The sequence below is a fragment of the Herpailurus yagouaroundi genome, unplaced genomic scaffold, assembly GCF_014898765.1.
Source record: "Herpailurus yagouaroundi ecotype Mexico unplaced genomic scaffold, PumYag 163, whole genome shotgun sequence".
In the NCBI taxonomy this organism is placed as follows: Eukaryota; Metazoa; Chordata; class Mammalia; order Carnivora; family Felidae; genus Herpailurus; species Herpailurus yagouaroundi.
The window spans coordinates 18356054-18381477 of record NW_024412404.1 but is presented as its reverse complement, the minus strand read 5'-3'; the positions used below and the strand labels follow the sequence as shown (position 1 = coordinate 18381477).

Here is a 25424-nt window from a genome sequence, read left to right as displayed (position 1 = left end):
GGGTGGGCCCAGCATTAGGAAAGTCCTTTGACTTGAAAATCTGAATTTGTAAGACAACCTAACAAGTAACCTAAGAACCTGGCACATACTAACTGGAGCACAGAAGTATACCTAAACACCAACGCACCTCGGCCCACAGAAGAAGCATGTATGGTTCATGTGGGAGTGTCCCGCCCATGTGACACATACACAGGAGCACTAACCTGCACTAAGTCCTGGGTCTGGTGGGTGGTTTTACCTAAGTCCAGCTTAGGTCATTGAGAAACTAGGTGACAACTGAAGTGAGTTCCCTGGAAGCAGAAAGGGCCTGTAGTTGGGTATCCCCTCAGTTCCTGTAGCGTACAGAGAACTGGGCACTGCTCTGGGGAGAGAAAAGTGTCCACATTCCTGCCTGCACGGTGCTCTAGTTGGAGGCATGGAATTTAGCATGTGTAGCCTGACTGAAGAAAAAGCAGCCTTTTTCCCCTGATTCTAAAGTACATTATCCTATAACTTCTTGTTATAGGAAATGGGGAAAATAGAAAAGTGGAAGAGAAGTCACATATAATCTCCTCAACTGAAGATTCGGTTGCTGTTTCCCTTCTGTTAAGTGTGTGATGTCCATTGTTTAAAGGCATGTCTTATTTGTATTTTCCATACAGAAATACTTGCTTCAAAGTATTTGTTATATCGTGAAGTATGCTTTGTTAATCTCTTTCACAAAGCAGCCTTATTCTGAGAAAACTCTTGTGCCTACTGTAAGAAACTTAGATCATTAAGGGGATGAAAAAGTAAGGATCACCTCAGGTCCCTCACTTAGAGGTGCCATTGTTAGCATCTTGGTAGGGTCCTTCATAGAGACGTCTCCATGCGTGAGGAGACACGTGTACATGTACAGGTTTATGTAAATAGGATTACACCCACCTGTGTGCTCATGCAGTGTGTGCCTTCTGTGTCTTTCCATGTCGGCAAATCCTGACTCATCGTTCATAATGGCTTTGTGCCTTCTGTTATATGGCTCTTACCTCCTGCTTTTTTGAGATAGAAGTATGTTTTGGAGGTGGAACACAGGAAGGGTGATCAGCAGGGGATGAGGAGCCCAGACCAGAAACGAGATCTGCCCGCACCTGCTGTGCTGTCCTCCGAGGCTGGCTGGGGGTGTGAGGATGGTGTGGTGGCTGCTGGATAAGGCTTCTTATAACTCCAGACTGCTGGTGCTCTGATACGTGTTGCGTCTGGAAGTGACCACGGGTGCAAGCCAGGGACTGAGGTGTCTGAGCTGCAGGGTCAGGGAGGGCATTGCAGCTGGGTGAGTTTGGGAGGAGCAGAGGGCAGGGAACGTGAAGGGATGAGTCAAGAAGGATTGTGATCTCAGATCGCCAGAGGACTGAGCCCTGGGCCGTGGGGTCCCAGCCCAAGGCCCGCTGTGCTGGAGAGACGACTGTGCCTCTAGGTGGCAGGGGTAGGGTGGCTCAGCGGCCTGCCGGTCTGTCCAGCAGTCTGTCACGGTCTGTGAGTCTGCCCTCACCCACGTGCTCTGGAGGGGAGCCCAAGGACGTGGTGCTCCAGCTGGTTCCTCCCTGGACCTTTGGCTGCGGTTTTGTCCCGAGAGGAAGAGCTTAGGACAGCACAGTCCTCATGGGATGATTTGGCATCACCTGGCCATCTTTCTCTCCGTTAGGTTCCAGGCGTCTGTCATCCTTCTCTGAGCATCCCTCTTTTCTTTCTAACTTTTTGCACCTTCCAGATGTCTTCACCACCACAGATCCCTCCTGAGACTGCCCGTGGCCACCAGGCCCAGGTTTTCCTCCCTGAGGAGTCTGAGGTTGGCCTGACATGAGGCCCCCGCCTGAGCCCCCTCGTGCCCTTGGCACGGTGGACGGCTGCCCCCGGGCCAGCAAGTGCATGGTCACCGCCTTGCTCCGAGCCTCCCTGCTCCCTTTTTAATGGCTTGGGTTTGCCGCGGCTTAATTTCCATGGTCATTGTACATCACCCTATATACTGGTAAATATAAAAAGTGATACTTGATATTGTTTCTTCTGGGTGACTGTCCTCACAGGAGCCATTTTTTTTTTCCTCCTGGGGCATCTTGGGACCCCACTGGGGTTTGTAAATTGCACATTCTGTTGAGGCAACTCTCACGTTATGAAACTTCGCGCTTTTTCCCTGCTGTATCAGTGTTTATAATTCACATGGCCCATTCTTTGTGTCTTTGGGACTGGGTGCTTCTGTGTCCATTTGGGGGTGTCGTGCTTATATTGCATGAGGTTGTGGGAATGTGTATCACTGCCATACAAAGTGGGGTCATTGTGTTTTCATCCAGCTGCGTCATTATAGGAGCACCCGGCGATCCCTGGCCCTTTCTGCGTAGCCGATTGCATGCCCGACTTCAGATTTTCCCCATCCCTTTCCTTTGTGTTTGAGTCCCCACAACTGTTGGCTCTCTTCCAAGGCCCTATGTGGAGGAGCCACGCCACGTCAAGCTGCAGAAGGGCTCGGAGCCTCTGGGCATCTCCATCGTGAGTGGAGAGAAGGGCGGGGTCTACGTCTCCAAGGTGACTGGGGGAAGCATCGCCCACCAGGCTGGCCTCGAGTATGGGGATCAGTTACTTGAGGTAAGTGGGAGCTGGCCTTCTGCACTTTGTTCTTCCCTCCGCCTTTCCTCCCCCGGTCCCCACCCCCCACCACATCACCAAGCGTGCTCTGCATGTTTCCTAGTTCAATGGCATAAACCTGCGGAGTGCCACGGAGCAACAGGCCCGGCTCATCATTGGACAGCAGTGTGACACTATCACCATTCTGGCCCAGTACAACCCACATATGCACCAGCTCAGCTGCCACTCTCGGTCCAGGTGAGGGCCTGGCCTCTACGAGGGCCATCTGGGCTGGGGGAGGAGAGAGGGTGCAGCCAAGGTGCTAGCTGTATGTTCTGGGCCGTTCAGTTGCCGTAAGAGGGGAGTTGGCCAGCCCTGGACTTGGGGAGAAGGACATATAGGGGGAGGATGTGAAGTAGGATACCTGAGGTGTGGGTTTGGAAGCATGTGGCTGGGTCCCCCGGTGCAGCAGGAAGCCCCACACAGGTGTGTGGTAGCCAGGAGCTGAGGCCCTGGGGGCGGGATTTTCATGCAGTGTTCTGGCCCTCAGTCCCCGAGCAGACGCTGCCTGTCTCTGCCCCCGAGCTGTGGGTTGCAGGGCACGTGAGAGAAGGGGAGAACCTGCCCCTGCCATGCAGCACTGCGCAACTCAGCGAAGGGGGCAGGATGTGCAAACACAGTGAATGTGTGTGTCCCCAGGCCGACACCTTCAGAGAGGACCCCCTGGTTGAGGACGGGTGGGGAGGAGAAGACAGATCCTGTTGGGTGGATGACCCGAGTCCAGGCTCCCAGGAGAGCTACTCTTCTCAGGGCTCAGAGCCATGTGACCCAGTCTCTGTTCACAGCCCAGCCCTGGTCCCCAGAGAGCGGGTGGCTGGGGACGGCTGAGGACTGTGTGCCTTTCCTTACTCTTCCTGACCTCGGTCCCCAGCTCCCACCTGGACCCTGTCGGCGCTCACTCCACTCTCCAGGGCAGCAGTGCCACCAGCCCGGAGCATCCCTCTGTCATCGACCCTCTGATGGAGCAGGACGAGGGCCCTGGTGCCCCCCCGGCCAAGCAGAGCACCCCCAGTTCCAGGTCAGCAAATGTGTGCTGTTCCCGCATCTGTTCCCCGGCCCGGTGGGGTGGACAGGCAGCCATCGCTGTGGCCTGAACGCATCCTGCTGGCGTCCCCCTGTGCCGCAGACCGCAGAGCAGCTTGTCAGGATCTGGGATGGGAAGCATGCCATTCCTTCTTCCTCCCTCCGTCCCGACCTTTCCTCACTTTCTTGTTTTTCTCCTTTTTTCTCATTGACTTGTTCTTAGCTCTGCCTCCTTTCCTTCCTCCTTTTTTCATCTACTTGTTTTCTGACTGTCTTTAGACAGAATTCCACAGTCAACACCCAACCAGGACCTGGGCTGTGGCCATCACCAGCAGTCGCCCCCAGGGAGCCGCGGGTTTAGAGGGTGACAGGCAGGTGTCCAGGCATGTGCAGCATGTGCTGGGAGAGCCACTATGGGCCATGACGGAGCAGTCAGTGAGAGTGTGACAGGGAGCTGTGATAGTTAAGTTGAAATGTTCAGGGCGAGCAGGGGTTAGCCACGCAAGTGGTGGGCGTGGAGAGGGGTCAGGAGGAGGGGGTCAACTTTTGTGTAGCAGCAGGATCCAGAGGGAAGATGGGGAGAGGGCCACGGGGCCAGGGCACATGGCAGTCATTCTGTAGTTCCGGACAGAGCCATCCCCTTGACCAAGCCCTGGCCTCACCCAGAATGCAGCCACCTCTGTCCTCTGCCCTGGGTCCATCTCGCTGGAACCTGTCTGCAGTAATCACAGCTGGCCTGTCCTCTGGGGCCCCCTCATCGGTGACAGGCACTGTCGTGTTGCCTCCACTCAGTTTGCTGGCACTCATTCTCCCTCCTACATTGTGAGTGTCTTGATGGCAAGGGGCCCTCTCTTCATGGTTTAGCATGGTCTCTGGGCCATAGAAGCTGCTCAGTAAACATTGGTGAATGGTTTGTTTTGTGCCCTGAACCATGAGACCGGCTCTCAGTTCTGGCAGAACAAGGTCAGGAGAACACGTGCCGTCCAGGTGGGGAGAGACGCTGCCTATGGCGCTCGGCTGGCAGCTGGGCCAAGAAGTAGGGGTGTTGATTTCTACTGGATCCCCAGCTCGTTTTCTCAAGTGGGGCCACGTTTTCACCTCTACAAACCCCAGCAGCTGGCCTGTAAACCAAGTAACTAGAACCAGAACCCAGATGGGACCACCTGTCAGCTCCCAGTGGTTCTGAAACCTCATGGAGTGAGCGGAAAACTGTCCAGTCATTAGCCTGTTTGGTCGTTCATGCCCTGCTCCCCGCCGTGTGCGATTGAGGAACTTTATTTTCCTAACCAAAAGGATGGTGGGAGAAGCCAACAAGAAGAGCCCAGAGCCCAGACTTGTCTTCATCAAAAAGTCCCAGCTGGAGCTTGGCGTGCATTTATGTGGAGGGAACCTGCACGGGGTGTTTGTGGCTGAGGTGGAGGATGATAGTCCTGCCAAGGGCCCCGATGGCCTTGTGCCAGGAGACCTCATCCTTGAGGTGAGTTCTGGGCTGCCGAGCAGCAGGCCCGCCCTTCTCTGCCCACACCTCTGGACTCTTGTGATCTCAAGTGGCCCAGGAGGCAGAGAGCACAGCTTCTTGTCTGGTGCCCCCTGTTGAATGCTTTGAGGATACTCGGGGTGGGTCACAGGGATGTGGGCAGGGCCCTGGCTTGGGCGCTGGTGTCGGGAGGGAAGCAGGAGGCAGGATGCTCTGCTGTGTGAGCAGCAGGACTGTGGTCTGATGGAGTGTCTTCTCCCTCTGGCTGGGTCTCCCCTTTGATGGGGGAGAGGGCTCATAGGTGTTCAAAGACACAAGTAGCACTAGTGAGATAAAGTGCCATGTTTTATAACCCTTACTTGCTGGGGAACTGGCACAGGGTCTCTCCTGGGAGAAGCTGTTGAGGGCAGGGCGGACACTGGCAGAGGACTGGCAGGTCCAGACTGCCTCTGGGCAGAGGACTAGGCCTTACCTGCAGAGGTGAGGCAGGCAGATTCCCAGTTGAGGGGATCTTAAATCTCTGCCTTGTCCCACAACTGCCCACTCATGGGTACCCAGGCCGCCCCGGCCCCTGTCCTCTGACCTCAATTCCCTGTCCTTGGGCAGTACGGCAGTCTGGACATGCGTGGCAAGACGGTGGAGGAGGTCTACGTGGAGATGCTGAAGCCCAAGGACGGTGTCCGTCTCAAGGTGCAGTACCGCCCTGAGGAGTTCACCAAGGTGAAGAGCCTGCCTGGTGACAGCTTCTACATCAGGTACCAGGGGCCAGGGCTTCTGGGGATTCAGGGCCAGGGGCGTGGCTTTCTGAGGAGACTGGTCCTGATGAGTGTCTCTGAAACACAGAGGGTGGGACCAGGGTCCTTGTTGCTTGGGTCCCAAACCACAAGTTCACGGTGAGATGCTTATGACTTAGGAAAATGCCTGAGGGTTTGCAGGACCACACAGGCTCCCTAGGGCTTGGGGCCTGGGAAATTTTGAGGCCACGGAACCCCATTTTCCAGTGGGCTGCACTCTTCTCCTGCCCTCCCCGCCAACCCAAGTCTGCAGATTCATCTGCAGTGTGTGCCCAAAGTGCTTTACGACTTGTGTGTGGCTCAGACAGCAGGTGTTGTCTAGAAGGGGCTCACAGTTCCTTCATGTTCTTTAAGTTCTGAAGCCACAATGAATAAAAATGCCGATCAACTAACTGTGTACCATAAGGTACAGGTCTCTGTCTCTAGGACATCTTCCTTGGTGGGAGATGACATTTCCATCCTGAGGAGTTTCCATTCTATAGGAGCCATTGACCTTGACTCAGGGAAGAAAGTCCTTCCATTTGGAAGGGGCGATATGGTTTTGGTCCTTGGCAACAAGATCTTTCTCTGATGGATGTGAGGCAGCCCTTGTCCCCAGGGAGCCCCCGGTCTCAGGGAGGCAAGGTGACTTTGTCCTGTTGTGTAAAGCCGGGGCTCCCTCCTTTGGGAACTGCCACCAGGAAGGGGAGAGGTGGGTCCTGATCGTGGCCTGGGGAAAGCTTAGAGCAGGGGGACTGTCCCAGGAGACTGGCTGCCAAGTTGTGTAGCTGGTCAGTCCTCCAGTAGCCAGCAGCTTCTGATCCCGGTCCTTCTGTCACCTGGTCCAGGGCCCTCTACGACCGGCTGGCCGAGGTGGAGCATGAGCTGAGCTTTAAGAAAGATGACATCCTCTACATTGACGACACTTTGCCTCAGGGCACATTTGGGTCCTGGATGGCCTGGCAGCTGGACGAGAATGCCCAGAAGATCCAGCGCGGGCAGATCCCCAGCAAATATGTGTAAGTGTTGGTGTCTGGGCTTGGGGGTAGGGTGGGGCCCAACCTGGGGCTGTCCCACAGGATTGGGACGCATTCCGCCGTGCACCCTGGCTCTGGTCTGTATGTTTTGCCCACACCGCTTGTCCAAAAAGCTGCTCCTAGCAGAATTCAATGTTTGTAAGTCACTGCTATACGGAAGCATGGTGGCAACTCAGGAGACATAACTTTTTTATTTTTAACCGATTTATTGAGATGTATTCATCCACCGTGCAGTTCACCCCAAGCGTACGGGTTCAGTGGCTTTCAGTGTATTCACAGCCATGTGCCACTGTCCCCACCATCCATTTTACAGCCTTCCCATCACCTCAGAAGCAGCCCTGTCCCCGTTAGCTATTAGCTGCCTCCTGCCCCCGCTACCCGAGGCGGCCATGACTGTGCTTCCTGCCCCTGTTGAGTTCCCTGTTGTGGACTTTCATGCGAGTGTGGTCTTCCGAGACTGGGTGCTTGCTTGCACTTAGCATACCATTTTCAAGGTGCTTTCATGTTGCGGTGTGCGTGCGTGTCTCATTCCTTTTTTTGGCAGGAAGTGTAACTTGTCCTGTCACCAAGGGAGGGCTGTCCTAGCAGCTCCTTTTGACACTCACCTGAGTGTAGCAGTTGTCCCTCTCTGAGAGCTCCCCCAGCACTGGGGTGTGTGTCGCCCCCACATCAGTGGTCCCAAGGGGTCCTTGGTGGCATGGGTGGGTGATGTGGCCAAGGAACCTGGAGAGGAGTGTTGGAGGAGCCTGGAGTCCTGGCTTGCACCCTCTGCACGGGCAGGGCAGGACGGGCGGGCGGTGGTCCCTAGGCCCTTCCCAGCACCACTGTTCCCTGTGACCACAGGATGGACCAAGAATTCTCCAGGAGACTCAGCATGTCTGAAGTCAAAGACGACAACAACGCCACAAAGACGCTGTCGGCAGCTGCACGCAGATCCTTCTTCCGAAGGAAACATAAGCACAAACGCAGCGGGTCCAAAGATGGGAAGGACCTCCTGGCCTTGGACACCTTTTCCAACGACACCATTCCACTCTTTGAAGGCAAGGCTGAGCACACTTGCTCAGAATTAGGTTTGCCATTGACCGCAGAAACCGCACAGCAGTGACAGTGACTTAGACAAGATAGAGGCTTGCTCTGCTCTCGTGCAGAAGCAGTTGTCTGGGTTGGGGTGGCGGCGCTGCTGTCCCCAGGGCCTGCCCTCTGTGTGACATTGCAGCTCCAGCCGTCACATCCGTGTCCAGGCAGCAGGAAGGAGGATGGGGCGAGAGTGTGCTGCAGCCGTGCGCGCCTCTTTAAACGGCTTGCCTGGAAGTCCCAACTGGTGACTTCTGCTCACATCTCATTGGCTAATTGCATCGGCAAGAGACCCTGAAAAAGCAGGGTCTTAGCTGGCACTGTGCCGGCCTCGGTACCTAGTAAGGAGGAGAGGAAGGATAGGCATTGGATGGGCGGAAGCAGCCTCTGCTCGATGCGTTGCTCCTGGTTTGTTTCGGGGTTATCATAGGCTGTTTGGTGGTAACCGAGAGCCACCAGTCTCTGTGGATCTTTGGCCTTTTTTGGCTTCACTCCTGTGTCCGTTGATGATTCTGACAAGATCTTTCCAGGACCAGGCACCCAGCCAGGGCTGGAGTTGCATATTTGGGAGCGTCAGACATCCCCTGGCAGATTGCCCTTGTGGAAAGGGTGCACTTGTCCTGTAAAGCAGGAGGCCCTTGTGAATGCCGCTCCTGGGACCCGGGTGTGTGTCCAGTGTCCTAGAACATCGCCCTCATGGGCAGGCAGGCAGTGAAGGTGGCACTGAGCAGCAGCCAGTAGGACAGCTGGTTTCTTCCTTCCCTGCCTTCCTCCCCTCCTCCCTTTTTTATTTTTAAAATTAAGGCCTTAGGCACAGGGGGTTGAGTGAATCCCACCCTTGTTCATGGTCTCTGTCTCTCCCCGTCAGGACAGGGTTGGCAAACCCCAGCCAGTGGGCCACATCTGTTTTTCTGTGTCCTGGAGCTAAGAATGGATCTTTCTGTGTAGTCTTTTCTATTCTACTCTATTCTACTCTTTTATTTTATTCTTTTATTTATTATTTTGTTTTTATTTTTTTAATATTTATTTACTTTTGAGAGAGAGACAGAGAGACAGTGTGAGCAGGGGAGGGGCAGAGAGAGAGAGACACACACACACACACAATCTGAAGCAGGCTTCAGGCACTGCACTGTCAGCACAGAGCCCGATGCGGGGCCTGAACACAAACTGCGAGATCATGACCTGAGCCAAAGTCAAGCAATTAACCAACTGAGCCATCCAGGCGCCCTGATGTTTACGTGTTTAAATGTAAAATGTAAGAAAGACTATCTTTAGGTGCATGAACCTTTTGCCAAAAACCTTTGCTTGGTTTTGTTGATCTTTACAGAAAAATCTGTTGATGTCTTAAAGCAAGGTTTTGTTCTTTAGGTTTTTTGTTTTTTTCCCCTTTCATTTTTTTGATCTTTAGTTTCACATTCCCCTTCCCCTTTTCCCGTAGACACCATCTCTGGTGTCTTCCATGCGTGTCCTGGGGACGTCTTTGAAGAATAGAAATTTGTCCATTCTTCGTTTGGTTCTTCGGGGTTTTTACGTTACATATTTGGAAATTGTGTTTAGGCACACACACCTTTTGATTTATGATCCTTCCTTGGTAAATTGACCCTTTTGTTCATTATGAAATAATCTTCATCTCTGTTAATGTTTCTTGCCTTAGAGTCTGTTTTGTCTGAATTGTGACACCCATTTTCTTTTTGTTAGTTTTTGCATAGTTCACCTTTCCTGTCCCTCTCCTTTAAACTGTTCCGTAGCTTGATATGTAAATGTCTCCTGTAAGCAGGTTGTAGGGTGTTTTTGTTTTTTTTGTTTTTTTGTTTTGTTTTTTAATGTTTACATATTTTTGAGAGAGAGAGAGACAGACCATGAGCGGGGAGGGGCAGAGAGAGAGGGCGACACAGAATCCGAAGCACGCTCCAGGCTCTGAGCTGTCAGCATAGAGCCTGACGCGGGGCTCAAACTCAGAGACCCCGAGATCATGACCTGAGCCAAAGTCAAATGCATAGCCAAGTGAACCACTTAGGCACCCCTAGGGTTTTTTTGTTTTGTTGTTTTTTTTTTTTTAAACCCGCTGTGACAATTTGTCTTTTTTCATTTTTTGAAATATCATATATGTAAAGAAAGTGTGCATACATTTACAGAACAGTGTACCACATGAGCTTTCACAGTCTGAGTGAGCATACTTGTGGCAATCTTTATCATCTGATCAGAGTATTTAATTACCCCATTAAATATACTGGTAGGTTTGGATTTACTTTTACTTTCTTACCATTTGTTTTATGTGGTTCTGCCTGTTTTATGTTTCTTTTGTTTCCTTGCTTACCTTTTTTTTTTTGGCTGCATCAAGTATTTTCATTATTCTGTGTCCCCCAGTCCGTCTGTTCGTTTTCCTAATTGATTTTGTTTGTTCCTTGGGGGGTTGCAGGAGGCCTCACGGCGTACGTGTCTGCCTCAGCACCAACATAAGTCATCACTCTGGCCATTTCCCTAAAAATTCTAAAGCACGGGAACCCTCTGACTTCCAAGTACCTCCTCCCCGCCATTCCCGTTACCACTTTCATTCGACGTGTATTTTGAGCCGGAGACTGTATCGTTGGTGTGCACGCCAGTCATTCACTTGTACGCGCCCTGCCTCCTGCTCTTCACGCCTGCCTGCAGCTCTGCCCCCCGCGCATGCTCCCTCCTTGCCGCCGAGCAGCTCCCTTTAGCGTCTCTTGTTTCCCTGCTTTCTTGAGATAGAGTCGACATGTAACCCTGTGTGGGTTTAAGGTCCACAACGTGATGATTTGTTACGTGTGTCGCGCAGTAGGTACCACAGTACCACAGCAAGGTGAGTTAACGTGTTACTTCACCTCACATAGTGGCTGTGTTGTTGTTGCTGTGGGGTGACCTTTAGCACTTCCTGTCATGCAGGATCCTGGGCGACACATTCTCTCCCTGTTTGCTTATGTGTTTTCCCATCATCTTTGGAGACTTTCACTCCAAATGGAGTGAAAAATGGATATGGATATTTTGGATATGGATATGCAAACAGATATGGAAGTTTAAACGGGCAGTCTTTTATTTCTGCGTTTTCAAGATACGGTCTTCTGGCTTTCGTGGGGCATTCATTTCCTAAGGCTGCGGTAGCAAGTATCACAGGTGTTGTGGCTAACACAATGTACGTTTATTCTCTCACAGTCCTGGGAGCTAGAAGTCCAAAATCTACCTTTGGGTCCAAAAAAAAAAAAAAAAAAAGGCACGGCAGGCCCACACTCCCTCCAGGGCTCTAGGGGAGAATCTGTTTCTTACAGCTTCTGGTGGCTGCCAGCGTGCCTACACGTGTGGCCACATCACCAGCATCTTCACATCTCTCTGCTCCGTGTTCCTTCACCTTCTCCATGTTTGTCTGTCTCAGAACTCCCTCTGTCGCTCACAAGGGCCCACGTGATTGCGCTCAGGGCCCGGGCGATCCAGGATGAGCGCCTCCTCCGAAGATGCTTCACTCAGTTACTCTTCGCTCTGTAAGGGAACAGTCCCAGGTTCCGGCGCTGGGGGAGACTTGCTCTAGGGGGCGCGTTGCAGCCTCCCCCCACGTCGTTTCCAGTGAGAAGTCATCTTTCACGTTGTTCGCAGTGCGGAAGGTAACGTGTGTCTGACCCTTCTCCATCCCCCCGGCTGTCTTGAAGATCTTCCTTGTCTGCGTTTCTCAGCAGTCCTACCACGAGGTACGAGGTGTGGTTTTATGTCTACTCGGCTGGGGCTTCGGTGGTGGCGGTGGGTGGTTCTTAGCGCTTCCGGAATCTGAGGCCGGACGTTTTCGTCAGTTTTGGAAAAGGACCGTCCAGTGTTTCTCGTACGCTCCTTCTGTGCTGTTCGTCTCTCTCCTGTACGTCAGTTGTTTGGCGATGTCCCTTATGTTTTTTATGCCTTTCCATCTCTTTTTTTGTCTCCGTGCTTCAGCCTGGAGAGCCTGGATGTTTTCAGCAGACCTTTTTCTTGTTCAGTAATCCACATAACTTTAAATTTACCATCTTAACAGTTGTAAGTATGGTACAGTTGAGTAGTGTTAAGTGTATTTGCACCGTTGTGCCCAAGACCTCTAGAACTTTTTATCGGGCCGTACTGAAACCGTACCCACCGAACACTAATTTTCCCGCCCCCCCCCCATTCCCCACCTTGACACCCACATCACCTTCTACTTCTGTTTCTATGATTTTGACTACTTGAGACATTTCATATGAGTGGAATCATACAGCATTTGGCTTTTTATGATGGGCTTAATTGCTTAGCAAATATCCTGCAGTCTCATCCATGTTGTAGTATGACAGGATTTCTATGGATTTCTTTTTGTTTGTTTGTTTGTTTGTTTAAGGCTACATAGTATTCCATTGTGTATACCTACCCCATTTCCTTTATTCATCTTGCAGTGAATTTGGGTTCCTTCTGCCTCTTGGCTATTATGAAGAAGGCTGGGTGAACATGGGTGTGCTACTATCTCTGCTTTGAATTCTTTTGGCTATATTACTGCAAGTGGGATTGCTTTATCTATCGTATGGTTTCTATTTTTTTTTTTTAATGTTTATTTATTTTTGAGACAGAGAGAGACAGAGCATGAACGGGGGAGGGTCAGAGAGAGAGGGAGACACAGAATCCGAAGCAGGCTCCAGGCTCCGAGCTGTCCGCACAGAGCCCGACACGGGGCTTGAACCCACGGACCGTGAGATCATGACCTGAGCCAAAGTCGGATGCCCAACCGACTGAGCCACCCAGGCGCCCCTCTATTTTTAATTTTCTTGAAGGTCCTCCATACTGTTTTCCATAATGGCTGCACTATTTTACATTTCCACCAACAGTGCACAAAGGTTCTGATCTATCTGCATTCTCGCCAACTTGTTATTTTCTGTTCTTTTCATGTGGCCATCCTAATGGGTGTAAAGGTCGTATCTGAGGGTAGTTTTTGATTTGCATTTCTCTTATCATTAGTGATGTAGAGCATTTTTTTTAAAAAATAAACTTGTTGGCCATTTGTATATCTTCTTTGGAGAATTGTCCGTTCTAATCCTTAGCCTGTTTTTAAAAATTATATGTCTTCTTGTTGTGGGTTGTAGAAATTCTTTATAAAAATAGAACTACCCTGTGATCCATCAGTTGCACCACTGGGTATTTACCGAAAGGATACAAAAATACTAATTAAAAGGGATACATGCACCTTGATGTTTATAGCAGCATTATCAACAATAGCCAAATTATAGAAGCAGCCCAAGTGTTCACCAACTGATGAAGGGATAAAGAAGATGTGGTATATATGTACAATGGAATATTACTCAGCCATCAAAAAGAATGAACTCTTGCTGTTTGCAACAACATGGATGGAGCTAGAGAGTATAATGCTAAGCCAAATAAATCAGTCAGAGAAAGCTAAGTGTGCCATATTATTTCACTATGTGGAATTTAAGAAACAAAATAAATGATCATAGGGAAAAAAGAGAGGCAAACCAAAAAACAGTCTCTTAACTATACAGAACAGACTGAGGGTTACCAGAGTGGAGATGGGTGTGGCATGGGTGAAACAGGTGATGGGTATTAAGGAGGGCACCTATTGTGGTGAACATCAGGTGTTCTGTGTAAGTGTTGAATCACTAAATTTGATTCCTGAAACTAATATCACATTGTATGTTAACTAACTGGAATTTTTTTTTAATATTTATTTATTTTTGAGAGACAGAGAAGGAGCAGGGGGCTGAGAGAGAGGGTGACACAGAATCCGAAGCAGGCTCCAGGCTCTGAGCTGTCAGCACAGAGACTGATGCAGGACTCAAACTCAAAAACCGTGAGATCATGACCTGAGCCAAAGTCAGATGCTCAACCAACTGAGCCAACCAGGTGCCCCAACTAACGGAAATTTAAATAAACCCTCGAAAAATCAATTCCGGATGTTAGCATCAGATGTATGTTTTGCAGATATTATCTCCCATTTCAGAAGTTGCCTTTTCACTCTATTATTTGCTTTGATGCTCAGAAGTTTTAAAATCTGATGTAGTCCCATTTGTCTGTTTTGCTTTCATTGCCTGTGCTTTTTGTTCTGTTCAAGAAATCATTGCCCAGGGTGCCTGGGTGGCTCAGTTGGTTAAACATCTGACTCTTTTTTTTTTTTTTTTTTTTTAATATAATTTATTGTCAGATTGGTTTCCATACAACACCCAGTGCTCATCCCAACAGGTGCCCTCCTCAATGCCCATCACCCACTTTCCCCTCTCCCCCACCCCCCATCAACCTTCAGTTTGTTCTCAGTATTTAAGTCTCTTATGGTTTGCCTCCCTCCCTCTCTGCAACTCTTTTTTCCTCCCTCCCCCCCACCCCCATGGTTCTCTGTTAAGTTTCTCAGGATCTGCATATGAGTGAAAACATATGGTAACTATTTTTCTCTGCCTGACTTATTTCACTTAGCATAATACCTTCCAGTTCCATCCACGTAGCTACAAATGGCCAGATTTCATTCTTTCTCATTACCAAGTAGTATTCCATAAACATCTGACTCTTGATTTCAGCTCAGGTCGTGATCTCACAGTTGTGAGATTGAGCCCTGCTTTGGGCTTTGTGTTGAGTGTGGAGCCTGCTTAAGATTCTCTGTCTCTAGCGCACGCGCGCTCTCTCTCTCTCTCTCTCTCTCTCTCTCTCTCTCTCTCTCTGCCACCCTGCCCCCCACTCTCGCCTGTGCTCTCTCTCTCTCTCTCTCAAATAATAATAAAAAGAAATCATTGCCCACACCAATGTCATGAAGGTTGTTCTCTGTTTTCTTCCCAGAGTTTTATGATCTTAGGTCTTCTGTTTGGATCTTTATTTCATTTTGAGTTAATTTTTGTATATGGTGTAAGATAAAGGTCCAACCTCATTCTTTTGCATGTGGGTATCAGTTTTCCCAGCACCATTTGTTGAAGTCCTTTCCTGACTATGTAATCTTGACACTCTTTTCAAAAATCATGTAGCCATTATACAGGGTTTATTTTTGGGCTCTCTGTGTCTTCCACTGGTCAGTATATATGTCTTTATGCCAGGACCACACTGTCTGATAACTGTTGTTTCCTAGTACGTTTTGAAATCAGGAAGTGTGAGGCCTCCAACTTTGTTCTTTTTGGATTCTTTTGGCTATTCAGGGTCCCTTGAGATTCCATATGAATTTCAGGGTTTTGTTTTTTTTTCTTTCTGCAAAAACTGCCATTGGGATTTTCAGAGGGATTGCATTGAATCTGTAGATTGATTTAGGTAGTATGGGCATTTTAACAATACTGAGTCTTCCAGTCCAGAGCATAGGATGTCTTTCCATGTATTTGTATCTTCTTTGATTTCTTTTTGCAATATTGTGTAGTTTGTAGTTTACAAGTCTTTCACCTCCTTGGTTAGGTTGGTTCCTAAGTATTTTTTCCTTTGTGATGCTCTAGTAAACGGGTTTGTTTTCTTAATTTCTTTTTCAGAATGGTCATTGTTAGCATATAGAAATGCAACTGATTTTTGTATGTTGATTTTGTATTCTGAAACTGCTGAAATCATTAGTTGTAACAGGTTGTGTGTGTGTGTGTGTGTGTGTGTGTGTGTGTATTCTCTAGAACTTGTTGCATAATTTTGTGTCATCTGTGAACAGATAATTTTAGTGCTTGTTTTCTAACGTGGATGCTGTCTTTCTTTCCTGGTTTAATTGCCCTGGCTGGGATTCCCAGTAAACCTGTTGGATAGTAGTGGCAAACGGGGGCATCTTTGCCTTTGTTTCTGCTCTTGGAGGGAGAGTTTTCCATCTTTTGCCATTGAATATGATGTTAGCTATGGACTTTTCATATGGCTTTTGTTATGTTGAAGTAGTTTCTGTCTGTTCTAGTTTAAGTGTTTTTATCATGAGAGGGTATTGAGTTTTGTCGAATGCTTTTTCTGTATCAATTGAGGTGATGTGGTTTTTGTCCTTCATTTTGTTAATACGGTGTATGACATTGATGGATTTTTGTATGTTGAGCCATCCTTGCATTCCAGGGATAAATCCCAATTGGTCGTGGCATATGACGTGTTTTTTGATGTGTTGTTGAGTTCAGTCTGGTAGTATTTTGTTGAGGATTTTTGTGTCTATATTCATCAGGGATACTGGTCTGTAGTTTTCTTGTTGTACTGAGGAATGAGTTTGGGAGTGCCCCCTCCTCTTCAATTTTTGGAAGAGTGTGAAGAGACTGATACTAATTTTTTAAATTTTATTTTGGTAGAATTCTCTGCTGAAGAAGCCATCTTGTCCTGGGCTTTTTCTTGTTGGGAAGTTTTTTCTATTACTTGCAGTCCCCTTGTTATAGCTCTGTTCAGATTTTTAAAAATTACTTCATGACACAGTCATAATACATTCTATGTTTCTGGGAATTTATCATTTCTTCCAGGCTGTTTACATATAATTATTCATAGTAGTTTTCTATAATCCTTTTTATTTCTGTGAAATCAGTTATGTCCCTTTCTTCACTTACTGCAGTTATGTTAGGCTTCCCCCTTTTGTTCTTCATTGTTCTAGCTAAGAGTTTGTCAATTTTCTTGACCTTACTAAAAAGCCAAGTCTTGGTTTCATTGATTTTTTTTTTCTGGTTTTCTGTTCTCTGATTTATCTCTGCTCTCTATTTTTCCCTTCCTTCTGCTAAATTTGGGTTAGTTTTTTTTTTCCCCCCTGATTCCTCAAAGCGTGAAGTTGGATTGTTGATTTCTTCTTTTTCAGTGTCAGCATTTACTACCACAGATTTCCCTCTTAGGACTGCTTTTCTGCATCCTGCAAGCGTCGGTATGCTGTGTTGTTTTCATTTGTCTCCAAAGTTTTCTAAATTCCTCTCTGATTTGTTTCTTTGACCCTTGGGTTAAGAGTGACTTGTTGCATTTCCAAGTATGGGTCTGTTTTCCTTTTTTTTCTTTCTGCTGTTGATTTCTAGTTTCATTCCATTGTCAGAAAAGATATTTTATATAATTTCAGTCTTCTTAAATTAATTTTGTGGTCTATCCTGGAGAATGCTCCCTGTGCACTTGAGAAGAGTGTGTATTCTGCTGTTGCTGGTTGGAGTGTTCTGTGCCTGTCTGTTAGGTCCACGTGGTATGTAGTGCTTTGTGGTTCAGCTGCTCTTTCCTTATTTTCTGTCTGGCTGTTTTGTCCATAACAAAAGTGGGGCTTTGAAGTCCCTATGAATCTTGTGTTGCTGGTTCTTCCTTCCGTTCTGTCAATGTTTGTGTCATGTATTTGAGAGTTCTGATGTTAGGTGCATGTGTGTTTATAATTGTTGTATCTTTCTGGAGAATTCACCCTTTTGTCATTATATGATGTCCTACTTTGTCTCTTGTGACATCATCTGCCTGAGAGTCTGTGTAGGCTGCTAGAACATGACTACCTTGCTCTCTTTACATTCTCAATTGCACGAAATAGCTTTTCTCTGTTCTTTCACTATTAGCCGGTGGGTATTCTTAGAACTCAAGTGAGTCTCCCAAACTGCATGTAGCTGGATCTTATTTATTTATCCATTCAGCCCATCCATTCACATGTAATTACTGATATGGGAGGACTTATTTCCACTTGAATTGTTTTCTGTGTGTCTTATACCGTTTTTGTCCATCTCTTCCTCCCTTGCTGCCCGCTGTTGTATGCTTTGTGGGTTTCGGGTTTTTTTGTTTGCTTTTGATAGTGACAGGTTTTGATTCCCTTCCCATTTCCCTTCATGTATATTTTCAAGAGATTTTCTTTTTGGTTACCATTGAAATTACATAAAACCCCTTAAAGTCTTAAAGTTATAACAATCCATTTTAAACTGATAGTAACTTAATTTCAGTCTCCTGCAAAAATTCCATGTTACACCTCTGTGACCCCAACCCCATTTATGTTGTTGATGACACCTATTACCTCTTTTTCTATCAGTGTATAGACTAGCATAGATTTATAATTACTTTTATGCTTTCGTTTTTAAATATCTACACCAGATTTAGAGTGATTTACATGCCTACATTATGTTACTTCCAGATTCTCTATATGTATCTTTTCTCTTCCCAGGGAGTTTTATATTTTCTGTGGTTGGATTTAATGACTTGTGAGATGTTCTATAGCTCTCTGAATCTGTAATTGTGAGGACTTCCAACAAAGCAGATTATTCAGGGAGGAACAGGAATCTTCTAAATTGGTATCCCACTGTGTGGAATGTTCATAGTCATTAGGGTAGAATATGATTCTTGCTCAAATAAGTTGAAGGCATAGTGAGTTGATGTCCATACACAGGGAAATGGAGGTGTAGATGCAGTGTATCCATGCATGGGAAGTTCAGAAGGAATGTGGGAGGGCAATATGAATTAACAGGGATGCCTTCCAGAAACCTAACACTGACTGGAAGAGGGAGGTGCAGAATGTTTATAGTGTTGTGTCATTTTTGTTGGGCACATGCACACACACAGCATATTTACTAGTCTTTTTTGAGTATGTAAAAATCAACATGTGACAACAACAAACATCTGGAAGGATGTACTTCCAGCTCATAATAGTGGTTATGAGGAGGCTGGCGGGGACCAGGACTGGAGAATGGGTGTCAGAGCTGTTTCGCCCTACCTGTAATGTTCTGATTTTTAAAAGGGAAGATGTGTTCATCTTTCCGTGGAGGAGTTCCTTTGCCCCAGGACTCCTCAGAGGCTTTAGTCAGAAATGCATAGGAGTTCCTAGATGGCCGTTGTGGCCACCAAACCCTCCCCTGCTGAACGGAACAGGTCAGCTGGTCACCAGGTTGAGAAATGCTCTATAGGAAGCCATGTAGATATACATGGATAATCTTCATGTATGGAGATGTGGAGGTGTGGAGGTGTGGGTGAGGGAGGGGACAGACTTCCCCTCAATTTTGCCCGTGAGCTTGGTGTGCCCAGGACAAGGGGACTCTCCAGTACTGAACAGGCGAACCGTGCTGAGCTGCTCACTCCACCTGGCTCTGGATGTGTGGACTGAAGCGGGCAAAGCTGCCTGGGCTGAGAAAGGTCAGGGCAGCAGTGGGTCCCCGGCCTCTCTCCCTCCCTCTGCTCCAGGCGCGTGCCTGTGACACTGCCCCTGTCTCCCACAGATTCGGTGAGCCTTGCCTATCAGCGGGTCCAGAAAGTAGACTGCACCTCCCTGAGGCCCGTCCTCATTCTGGGGCCCTTACTGGACGTGGTGAAGGAGATGCTGGTGAACGAGGCGCCCGGCAAGTTCTGCAGATGCCCCCTTGGTAAGGGGCACCCTCTGTGCCAACTGGGCTATGTCCACCTGTCCCCTGGGGCTGCGTTCCACGGTGTTTCTGAGTCCTCCTGACTTGGGTCACATTGCTGTGTGCCTTCCGGATCTTTCTCTGGAAGTAAGGATGGCAGAACTGCTCTTCTGCACAGTGTCCTTGCCCAGAATGTGCTGGGACAGCTCACCACGCCAGGGGGCATCCTCATTCCCGTGTCTGTGCTTTGCAGAGGTGATGAAGGCCTCCCAGCAGGCCATCGAGCGGGGCGTCAAAGACTGCCTGTTCGTCGACTATAAGCGGAGGAGTGGCCATTTTGATGTGACCACGGTGGCTTCCATAAAGGAGATCACAGAAAAGGTACCTGTTGCCTCAGACCAAGGGTTAGGTTTGAGCATTTGGGCGTGGATGCCTGGCCCTTTTGGATCTCTGCCTTGCGTGTTTCTTGGGCCTTCGGTGAACTTGCCTATGTCCCTTTAGTCCAAGTCGCTCTCCTCGAGGGTTGCCCCCACTGCTTTTGTGTGCTTCCACGGTCACCAACAGGATGCTAGTCCCTGCGCACATGTCACCTCTGTCCCTCTGAGGGGATCTGATGGGAGCTTTGAACTCTAGGAAAGCCCCACACGGGGGATTCTACAGCAGGGTCCTGCATCTGCTCTGCTTATGTGCAGACGTGTTTATGTGTGCCTTGTTCTGGGGACAGGGCGCCCAGCCTCCATCAGGGTCGCTGCCCCTGAAAGGATTAAGAGCCATTTCGGTGTGTCTTTAAGGCTCTTGAAGGTACTGGGGTCCGTTTGCCAGGCAGCATGAGGAAAAGTGGGGAAATCTGGAAGGGATATTGGAAAAGCAGCTGTTGAAGGTGTGGCTACTCCTTGGTGTCCTCCTCACTGAGTGAAGGAGGTGGATGTGCTCCAGTTAGGGGTGCTCCAGGAAGGTGGAAAGCTGGCCGACGTTGGGCTCCCTCTCTGCAGCTTGCGGGCATCGGGGAGAGCCACGTGCAGAGGGCCCGTGGTCTTTCCTTGGCTCACACTCTGCCCGCAGGCTCAGGGAATCCGGGGACACGTTTCAGTCACAGCCACTCAAAGACACGCACTCCCCTTCCCCGGGGCAGGCCCTGCTGAATCTCCATGTCTTCTTTTGCTCAATCTGGCAGAAGTGAGGCTTCTGAGGCCCGGCTGGGGGTGGGCTTTAAGAAAGTTCCCTGTATCTGGGCAGACGAAGGACAGGAAGTTTGGAGGTGGGCCGTCCAGACCCCACTCCACCCTGGCTCCGAGCCTTGACCACCATCAGAGTTGACAGCTTGTGGGGGAGAGATTTTCTGGGGTAAAGCTCCCCACGGTTTTTCCTACGTGGTCTTCGTGGAAGACTGGTCATGCTGCCTGGTTCACGGGTAAGACCTTCGTGTTTGCGTATGGAGTGAGGGAGAGCAGTGTGGGAGAGGTGGGACCCAGCAGTGGCAGAGAAAGGCAGGAGGTGTCCTCAGAAGGGTGTCAGTGTTTCTGAGGCCCAGCCCACCCCCCCCCCCCGCCGGTCCCGAGGCACTTACTCTTCCCCCTCCCCCCCTCAGAACCGGCACTGTCTCCTGGACATCTCCCCCCATGCCATCGAGCGGCTGCACCACATGCACATCTACCCCATTGTCATCTTCATCCACTACAAGAGCGCCAAACACATCAAGTAGGTGCCCGGCTCGGCGGGGGCTCGGCAGGGGCCTTGCTGGGGATGGGGCTGCTGGCTCAAACGCTAGGCAGTGGGGGCGGATGTGGGAGAATGAGACGGGCAGCGTGTGTGGGACCCTCCCCGTCTCAACGCTCAGTCAGGCAGGGTTAACCAAGCACAGCCCTCCTCCCACTGCACCTTTGCCCTCTCTGGTTGCTGCCACGGTTCCCAGAGTATGCGCGGCTTTGTCTGCTCTGCTTCCTGGGCGTCCCACCCCTCTTTGCCCTTCCGCCTCTCAGCTTGGTGCTCACGGGGACACGGTGACTAGCTGACCTGGGCTGGATCCAGGTCTGCTAGGAGCTGGCTTGGGTCATGGATGAGCCTTTAGTTTCACTGAGCTTTAGTTTTCACACTGGTTGGGCTGACAGCTCGTCAAGCCCTCCCCTCCATTTTGCCTTTCTGTGCTTCTAAGCTTCCGGTTCCTGCACCTGGGGACCAGCTGGGGGGTGGGGGTGTCTGTTCTCTGTGTGCCTGCAGTGGGGCGCCCACCTCCCCCCTACTGCCCAGAGCACTCCATGGGGCCTGCAGGCTGTCGCTGTGCTTTACCAGAGGAGCGCATGGGGCCCTGTTGACAGAGGCCCTGTTACACCGGAAGGCGGAGGGCCCGGGGAGGCAGGAGACTCAGCCTGCTTCTCTGGATGTCTGATAGGGAGCAGCGAGACCCCATCTACCTGAAGGACAAGGTGACTCAGAGGCATTCCAAAGAGCAGTTCGAGACGGCTCAGAAGATCGAACAGGAGTACAGTAGATACTTCACAGGTAGGTGTGGTCTGGCCTTGTCCACCCGGACTTTTACCCAGGCAGCAACAAGTTCATCTCACAGCACAGGTGCCGAGCGTAGAGCTCCAGCATTCTAGCTGGTGGCTGCGGCCATCTGCCCTTCACACCCTTCAGGGCGCTCCACTCTTGCCGTACGGTTTGGCGAAGAAAAAGCTGCACTCTTACCAGCTTTGATCTTCGAAGCACCGCAAACCGAAAGAAGCACTTCACTTTGTGGCTTTCAGCCTCTGATGAAACCAGTCGTTTGTGGTGGGGTTAATGAACACTGGGCTCGCAGAGGCAAGGACCATGATTTTAATTCACTTGTAGGGACTGTTGTGATCTGGTTTTGTGTTTCTTGTGCAAAACAGTGGGTCTCAAAAACCAGACTCGGAGCTTCTATGTATGTGTATGGAGTTTCAATCTTCAATCTGCCACAGACCAGTATTTAGTCAAATATGTTAGTAATTACTAGAGAAATGAAAATTTAAAACTCCAAAACTTACAAAATATAACCTTTGACTTTCTTCTCTTAGTTTCAACAGACATAAAATTACTCTTGTCACAGTTCGACAGCAGTTTCTAAATGCTCCCTGTCTATTTCTGTCCATACCTGTGGGAAGTGGCCGGGGACCGTTTTGTCAACCGGTGCTGTTCCATGGAGCACACTGAGAGCTCTGGGCTAGTGTCTACGGGACCTCTGGTGTTGAAAGCCTGCAGGGCAGGGCTGGCCATAGCTGGGGACGTATCATCATCTTGCCTGGGAGTCTTCACTGGCCTATGGGGATGCGCCGGCTCCTTAAACTTATTCTTGTTTCTGGAGAATCCTGCTGCTGATTGAACCATCGCAACAGACTTTCCCATGTGCCAGGCTCCACATTGCAAGACTAGGCAAGCCCCACCCAGGGCATGCGGTGAGACTGTGCAGTTGGTGTGAGTGGGCAGATCCTGGTCATCCCTGTTACAGGGGCCCATGAAGCCTGACAAAAGAAAACTTTTTTTTAAAGTTTATTTATTTTGAGAGAGAGCGTGAGTGGGGGAGGGGCAGAAAGAGAGCGAGAGAGAGAGTATCCCAAGCAGGCTCTGCACTGTCAGCGCAGAGCCCAACGCGGGGCTCGAACCCACGAAACCGTGAGATCCTGACCTGAGCCAAAACCCAGAGTTGGACGCTTAACCAACTGAGCCGTCCAGGCGCCCCTGAGCCTGGCAAAATTTGACACCAACCTTCATCTGAGCCCGCATTTTCAGCATCCTACTACTCAACAGCTGAGCAGAGGGACAGATAAAAAAACCAAAGTTATTTGCACTCAACTCTTTTCTTTCTCTTCCCCAATTTCTTGCTGATGGAAGAGAGTGAGGAAAGAAAACCAAGCAGCTCCAAACAGGCAGAAAACCAGAAAGAGTAAAAGATGTATTTATTTGCCACAGGCCTGGGGTCTCACTCACTCTGAACTCAATGATGTGTTTGGGGGCTCTCTTGCAGGGGTCATCCAGGGAGGAGCCCTGTCGAGCATTTGCACTCAGATCTTGGCAATGGTCAATCAAGAACAAAACAAAGTCCTGTGGATTCCAGCCTGCCCGCTGTAGAAGAATGCCACGCTGGAAGTCGCTGCGGCTTGTCTGCCGGCATAAACGTGTGGCCCAGCTCCTTCTCAGTGACTGAAAGTACACGTCTATCTGTATATAAACATGGAGGGGAAGGACCTGTGCACATGGGACTCCGGAAGCATCTCCTCTGTAGACCCAGGGCCACAAGTGAACAGGATCCGGGCCCAGGCCATTGGACCGCCTTCCTCTCACACATGTGCTTTAAGACGAAATAAAAAAACACAAAAGACTTTTCGATAGAGGGGTTCAACACCACCCTTTCTTTAGCCAGCCGATCAGAGATGCTGCAAAGACAACCTTTCAGATCACACGTTTACAAGCCTTTTCTAAGTATTGGTTGCTTATGTTTACTTGAACGGCTCCATGTTGTCGGTGCCCAGCCCTATCCCTCTGTCAGCCACCCCCTGTGTTGCTTTGGTGTTGGGTTTTGTTCCTGCTTTTAGCAAAATGACTCTGGAACCTCGCTGGGGCCCACTTTGCTCTGGGAGGTTCCTGTCGGTGGGACCAGAGCTTCAAGAAACTTCCCACTCCACGGTGGCACCTCTCCTGGAAGGGACACGGTGACTGCACAGGCTTAGCCGCTCTTGTGGCAGGACCAGTGCCTTTGTAGGGCCGAGTCACCAGCAGCCGTGTTCTCCCTTCCTGCGCCAGGAAGACCACGTAGGCTTCCTGCACCTTCATTGCTCGGGCTTTCTGTCCTACCTTCTGTGTTCTCTCATTTCTTCTCCATCTGTGATTGTTGCGTCCGCATTCTACCTGGGGTCACCACCACACCGTAGTTCTGGGCAGGGTGTTAGTTAACCGAGGGCTGGTGCGTGCTACTGGGACCTCTTCAGCTTCTGTAAATAATGACCGCTTTATCAGTGCAATTTTTGCAGGGTAACTCTTAAACGCTGGGGGCTGGGGCAGTTACATCAGCTGTCTCTGATGTGAAGACACTCGTGTTTCAGACTTTGAACCCAGAGCGCTTAGGGGAAGCTTAATGCCGAGTGTCCTCACTGTCAGACATCTAGAGAGCGGCTGAGGACCTTCTTAGTCCCAGTGACCGTGCTCCCAGCATAAACACGACCCCACAAGAACGTCTTTGTTGGGGGTTTTGTTTTGGTTGGGTTTTCTTCTTTTCTTTTCTTTTTTTCTTTTTCTTTCTTTTTTTTTTTTTTTTTTTTTTTTTTTGCACTTCTGATGCTGGATATCTCCGGCTGAAGATTTGATGTGGTTCCTCCTTAAATTGTGCGTCCTGTTAATAATAGGTACTGTACTGGGCTCCGTGGAAGTGTCACTGGGGTAGGACCTATATTTTAATACTATTCCTAACATTTCATTTTACTAGCAAGAAATCTTTGATTTCATTTTATTCTTTGTAATTCTAGACACTAGATTGTAGATTAGCCAAACTGACATTTTTTAAAAAAAAGGGATATATTTTCTTGCACAGTTGTTCAAAAAGAGACATGTGTCAGTCCTCAGTGCTGCCCTTTGTTTCACAGGTACGCGTCGTCTTCTAGCTCAGACAACCAAGACAGACGGTGGGCTGTCTGCGGTCCCACCTGGTGCCCTCTGGCTGTCTCTCTGGGTTGCGGCCCGAGTGGGACTGTGATGGTAGTGTGCACAGGTACTGTTCTGACAGACTGGGATTTTCTGTACTAAAACCTTACTTTGTATCAAAAGTTACACAGACTTTAGTACAATAAATAAAGGTCAATTTCCGTAACTTGTTGAAATGAAGATACCTGTTTTTTAAATTGGTTTTCCGTCTGTTCCCCGTCCTTCGGCTCTCTGCATGTAGCCGGAATTGTCTGGTGTGCGAGGTTCTCTCCAGCGCCTGTGATACTCAGGAGCCCCTTTGACCTGCTGCCTGTACCCTCAGCTGCTTACATTCAGAGCTGTGAAGAGCAAAGGAGATTGGAAGGACATGGAGATCCCCTAATGTCCTCAGTAAGGGGAGGAGGCCCAGGTCAGGCCCGGGGCTAAAGAAGGCCGCGCCTGGTGTGGGGGCTGCACTGTGATAGGACCCAGCATTGCAGTACCACGTAGGGCTCTCTGGAGTTTTGGGGTGGCAGGAAGCCTGGACTGGCCTCATTAGATGCGCCGAGGTCTGGGTCAGAGCAGA

General features: G+C 49.4%; 1 protein-coding gene across 2 annotated transcripts in view; it reads left to right on the top strand.

Moving 5' to 3' along the window:
• Window positions 1-25035, top strand: part of DLG5 (discs large MAGUK scaffold protein 5) — a 127762-nt gene extending 102727 nt beyond the window's left edge. For both annotated transcript variants that reach the window (XM_040485540.1, XM_040485539.1), the window contains 12 exons: window positions 2433-2595; window positions 2699-2832; window positions 3506-3652; window positions 4951-5134; window positions 5741-5889; window positions 6756-6926; window positions 7788-7984; window positions 19085-19228; window positions 19461-19588; window positions 20796-20905; window positions 21597-21706; window positions 23190-25035. In XM_040485540.1, coding sequence (XP_040341474.1) covers window positions 2433-2595; window positions 2699-2832; window positions 3506-3652; window positions 4951-5134; window positions 5741-5889; window positions 6756-6926; window positions 7788-7984; window positions 19085-19228; window positions 19461-19588; window positions 20796-20905; window positions 21597-21706; window positions 23190-23293 — 1741 coding nt within the window. In that variant the 3' untranslated portion in view covers window positions 23294-25035. The remainder of the gene's footprint in view (window positions 1-2432; window positions 2596-2698; window positions 2833-3505; window positions 3653-4950; window positions 5135-5740; window positions 5890-6755; window positions 6927-7787; window positions 7985-19084; window positions 19229-19460; window positions 19589-20795; window positions 20906-21596; window positions 21707-23189) is intronic.
• Window positions 25036-25424: the final 389 nt, after the last annotated feature.